This window comes from Nymphaea colorata, unplaced genomic scaffold, assembly GCF_008831285.2.
Source record: "Nymphaea colorata isolate Beijing-Zhang1983 unplaced genomic scaffold, ASM883128v2 scaffold0484, whole genome shotgun sequence".
NCBI lineage: Eukaryota > Viridiplantae > Streptophyta > Magnoliopsida > Nymphaeales > Nymphaeaceae > Nymphaea > Nymphaea colorata.
Window position 1 is genome coordinate 15,699 of NW_022204990.1, and position 5,251 is coordinate 20,949.

General features: G+C 36.1%; 1 protein-coding gene across 1 annotated transcript; it reads right to left on the reverse strand.

Moving 5' to 3' along the window:
• Window positions 1-3,669: 3,669 nt before the first annotated feature.
• Window positions 3,670-4,563, reverse strand: LOC116245059 (uncharacterized). Its single transcript, XM_031616790.1, has 3 exons — window positions 4,368-4,563; window positions 4,079-4,275; window positions 3,670-3,807 (listed from the first exon to the last, which is right to left on the reverse strand). The coding sequence occupies exons 1-3, from the start codon at window positions 4,561-4,563 to the stop codon at window positions 3,670-3,672; spliced, it is 531 nt and encodes a 176-aa protein (XP_031472650.1).
• Between the last annotated feature and the right edge of the window lie 688 nt (window positions 4,564-5,251).

A 5,251-nucleotide genomic window follows, 5' to 3' on the forward strand; every position in this document is an offset into this window, starting at 1 on the left:
AGATAGGATATCAGCAAAGGATCCTTGGTAATTGATAAGATTATCTAATGATACTAGCTTAGCTAAGCCAAAGTTCTTTTTTTTTTACGTGAAAGTATTTTCTCATAATCTGATCCAAGTAAAAAGATGGCCTTTTAGTCGTTTTTAGTAAAATCTTCCATATCTTAAGCATTGACTTTTCTTTGGAAGATTAAATATCGATCATAGTATTCGCATTATATAAGATTACGTCCTTTACCATGATGTTTTTTTCGAGGAAAGAGAACATTTGCTTCCATCTTTTAGAATTTTTCAGCAAACAATAGACATTACACAGCACAAAATATTCAGGCTTAAGGATGATAGGTATTTAGCATATTGAAAAAGTCTTTTATATTAGAATTCTACAGTCCTCATACTACTCTCGATAGTAATGGTACATGATATTTATAAACTTCAAATATCTATCCGTTGTCTGGAATGTTCCTACTTAAAGTGGAGGAATGACTTTACGATATCTTCTACCGAGTATGATGTATGGTCCAATCTTAGCAGCATTTCAAGACAAAAAAGTCGAATTTAATAATTTTTTCCAAGTAGGCGTCCTCAGTTGTGAGCCTGTAATACTGGCTCCAAATCTTTTATATTCTTTCTTCGATCTATTTTTCAGTGATACTTGCATTCTTCAAAAGATCTCCCCAAATAGCTACTTGATAAGTCAAAGATTTTATCAGTGCCACCAAGAGCTATATCTTCTTTTCGACTTCGCAAGAAAGGTTGGCAATCTGAATCAGATATTTTTCTATTTGTAATGGTTCAATTTTTTTGAGTATCATTTATTCGCATACTGCTCTTCTGAAGTCTGATTTTCCATGCTGTGATTGGCTTCTAAAAGCAATATTCAATCAAATACTGGAAGCAAATAATTAATTTGGTTTGCTGATCAGTTGCCTTTTTTTCTCCATCTGGAATTTTGGATAGCAAGTTGTTGCAGATGCTCCAAGAAAGCTCAAATTCTTTGGGTTTTATAAAATAATTTTCATTCAGATGGCCTACGTGAGAAAGAAAAAAGTCATATTTTTCTTCCTTTTCAGCAAAATTGTTGAATAGGTAATTCCGATACCCAAGACATTTTTATGAAAAATCTATGAAATCGTTATCTAACTCATAGAGGTTGATCCTTGTATTGAAAATATGTTGGATTAGATGGCAAAAGATGTTGGGAACTTCTTCGATTCACCCAGATTGGTATCTGGTTGGTATTTGAAATCAAGCTGAAGTTGATGTCTATGGCTGTGACTGTAATTTCGAACAAAATCAGAAAATTGAAAGCTTTACTTCCACTAGGATTAAAAAACTTAAAGTAAAACTATCTTAAATTTTATGTCGGCGGCAGCATTTCCAAAAAATTCATGATTTTCAGTTTTTTGTCATTTCTTCTAGTGACTAACAGCTAATTCGTTGCGTTAAAAATTTGATCGTTATAAAGTGAGAAGAAATTTTGATAAAATGGAAGCTTGAGAAAGTCGGATCGCAAAATTTGATGATCTATTCAAGGTCGTTACCAGTTTAGCGAATAGGGTCAGATTTTATCGCAATTTCAAGAGCATAGGCATCGTTGTAATAAAGATCTACCATGCCGATCTTTTACTTTACATATAGTTATATCATTTGCTTGCAGCAACTTTACAACGAGCCAACAAATTTGGTCTTTACCTTTGTTCCAGGACCACACGGTAATATCTTCGAGAAACCAAAATCTAGGAAGACCGGAGATTTGAAGCTTTAGCTGTAGACTATGTTGGAAGGTTTTATATCGCAGTGAACATCTTTAGTTCATGGAGGGTTTTCAATTTTTTCTTCAAAATTATGTGATCTTATTCAGTCATTGTGTACTCCTAAGCAAGGCAACATTTCTCCATACAAAATTAAATGCATTTTTCGTACATGATTAAGTCGAACTCTTGTATCTTGATAATCTTAGGTCCAAGTCTCAAAGCCGAGGCTATTTTATTTATTGTATATTCTTTGATAGTTCTTATGAATATATTAGAATAGGGCTAGCAGATCTGAATGCACTTGATGGCTATTTTTTCCTAGGAGCCCCACTCGAGCAAATACACGTTTCCGCAACAGCCGTAAAGACAGTTGAGTTCATGGATGAAGCTAGGTGAAGTATCATTAAAAATGGAGAGAACAGTAGTAAAAGGTCCGAGGACAACTCGAAAGGTAAGCGTTCTATAGTTTTTGAATGATGCAGCAGATGGAGGAAAAATTGATTATGGTCCTACTAAGGGTTGTATTAGATATTGTTGAGTTTTAGCTCTTGCGCCAGGGAACTTACTCTAATTTTTTAGTCGAAGCTCATGAGATTGTTGTAATCTTGAATAAAAGTCCCCTAACGCTCTCTGTTTGCCTCTTGGTTTTGCTAATTTTAAATGATTTCATTTCTTTCAATTTCATAATCGAACTCCTATTAGTTTTTCATTACGGAGTACACTGCTATTAATTATATTATAATCCATGCTTATCTATTTTCTTCTCAACCCAGCAAAGTCTAGACTTAAGCTCTTTATTTTTTAGATTGATCGGTAAAGATTATTTTTTGTGTCGTTAATTTTTTGAAGTAAATCAAGAAGAGAATTAATTGTGTATGCATTTTATAAAATCTAGGTAATTGTTATATCCTATTCAGGTAATGATTAATAGGAATTTTTGGCTTTAGGGCTTTCTTGGTTGTGAATGGCTCAAGCCAAATATATGATTGATTGCAAATAAATTAATCAAAAGCTCCAAATATATGTGATTTTTGAGAAAATCAGTTAAGTAAAATAAAAGACTTTCAAATAATTTATTACCGGAATTCAAATCGACCTTCAAGATTTTGCATACAAATCATCATTTTCCTTGAGCTAAAGAGAAGAAGTGGTTCCGTAGAGCCATCAATTCTCCATAATTTCCTGATTAAATAATGTGGCCATCCTTGAAGACCAATATATGGTCGCAATCTTCAACTGTACTCAAGCGATGAGCAATTGAAAGGGAGGTTTTATTACTCAAGTTGCCTTGAGGTTGTCAAAGACTATCTTCTCGGTATCGGCGTCTAGTGCGCTTGTGAATTCATCGAACAGATAAAGAGAGGGATTGCGAACCAAGCATCGACTGAGAGCAATACGCTGCTTTTGTCCACCTGATATCTGACACCCTTCTCGCCAACTTCCTTTTATAAACCTACATTATCTATTAAGTACCTTCTTCCCATTCTGAAATGAACTTTTGGGCATGTGATATCCTTATCGCTTTTTAAATTTACTCGTGGGAACATTCTGAATTGTACCTGATATTTTCACTAACAGTTCCCATAAAAAGAGAAGGCTCTTGGCTCACCAGTCCAATTTGTTTTCGCAGAGCATAAATGTTGAATTATTTGATGTTTTTGCCATTAACAAGAATTTATCCTTGGATTGGTTCATAAAATCTCATCAATAACTGCACAATTGTAGATTTTCCACTTCCTGAGTGGCCAACCAGAGCAATCTTTTGGTTTCCAATTGCGAATGATAAGTCTTATATCACCAGTTTTTCTCTTTCAGGATAACGGAAAGTCACGTTTTTGAACTCGATAGTACCGTCAAGGGGTTAGACAAGATGCCCACCGCTTTCAGCTGATAGCTCATCTTCTCCTTTGGATTAAAGAATGTCGAATATACCAGCACCAGCCAGTTTAGCTTTAGCCATATCTGGCATGAAAGTACTGTTTTGACCAACACCCATCGCAGCGAAAATTACGGACAAAGTGGCAGTAAAGACTGCCTGTCCATCAGAAACCTGATTATTTTGGAAGAGGATTGCAGCTAGGAAGAATATCACTCCTTCTACGAACATAATCATTCCTTTACTCATTCCGGTCAAGATAGCAGTCTTCAAATGTTTTCATTATTAATGACACTTAATTCATCTAGTTTTCAGCGAATTTTTATAGGAATCCTTCAGGACGACCCAAAGATTTGACTGTTCTTATATTGCAAACTGAATCGCTCATCAATGAACCTAAAAACTTCTCAGTTTATTGAGAAATGGTTGTAAACTTCATCATAACCTTCATGTTGGCAGCTCCAACAATGGCAATGAGTGGACTCAATGCCAATGCAATAAGGGTAACCTTCCAAGAGTAGTAGAAGCCTAAAGCTAGAGAAATGCTGACTGTAGCTATATTGAGACACATAACTCCTATCACACCTGAGACCATGTTGTTTAGTTGGAAAGCATCAGTGGCTAATCTAATTGATATGGCTCCTGCAGTGTTTTATTTCTTATCGTAATAGCTCACGGGCAATCTTAAAAGTTTATTAAAAGTCTCATTCTTAAGTTGTAGACCAGTCTCTCACTTGCCAAACCGAAGGCGAATGTAAAGGCAGCGGTCATCACTCCTCCTGCAATTGCTATTAGTTCCATGTACAGGCAATAATCGTTCAATTTTGCATCGTTGGCTACTGGATCCATCATAAATGCTAATATGGCACTGAAGATATAGTTGAAGACTGGCCATACTGCTCCTGATGCCAATGCGCACAAGACTCCCATAATCATTAAATGAATGTTTTCCTTCTAAAGGTTCAAAAGCTTGCCAAAGACAGCGTCTTGCTTCTACTTAGGGGGTAAGGCAACTTCATTTTGAGCTTCAACATGATTAATTGCTTTTTATTCTTCCTGCAAGTTAGAACTGGTTTCCTTTGCTTCTTAAACTTCAGATTCTACATGCTTCTCTGCAGCTATTTGGGTCTGGACAAGCTCTGAATAGATCCCTCCTTTGCTGATCAGCTCATCATGGGTTCCTTGCTCACTCAGCACACCCTTCTTCAGCACATAGATACAATCAGCATCTCTGATTGTTGACAAACGATGGGCAATCACTATAGTGGTGATTCGATTTTCCTCTAGCCTTCTTAAGGTTTGTTGAATTTATTTTTCATTTTTTCTGTCAAGAGCTGACGTAGCTTCATCTAGGACAAGCATCTGAGGATTTTTGCATAAAGCTCTTGCGATGGCAATCCTTTGCTTTTGGCCACCTGATAGCTGAGCTCCTCCACTTCCAACGTAAGTGTCGAGACCTTTTTCCATTTTTTCCACAAACTCCCAAGCATTTGCCTTCCGAAGAACTTCAATCATGGCTTCTTCAGAAAGGGAAGGATCAGCCAACAGCAAATTCTATCTAATCGACATGGCAAACAGCACAGGTTCTTGACCAACGAATCCAATTTTTCTTCTGAGA

Coding starts and splice junctions, on each gene's coding strand:
- LOC116245059 (XM_031616790.1), bottom strand. CDS start 4,563: ATGGGAGTCTTGTGCGCATTGGCATCAGGAGCAGTATGGCCAGTCTTC. Junction 4,276..4,367: donor ATTCGCCTTCGGTTTGGCAA/GTGAGAGACTGG, acceptor AAAACACTGCAG/GAGCCATATCAATTAGATTA. Junction 3,808..4,078: donor TTGGAGCTGCCAACATGAAG/GTTATGATGAAG, acceptor CAAAATAATCAG/GTTTCTGATGGACAGGCAGT.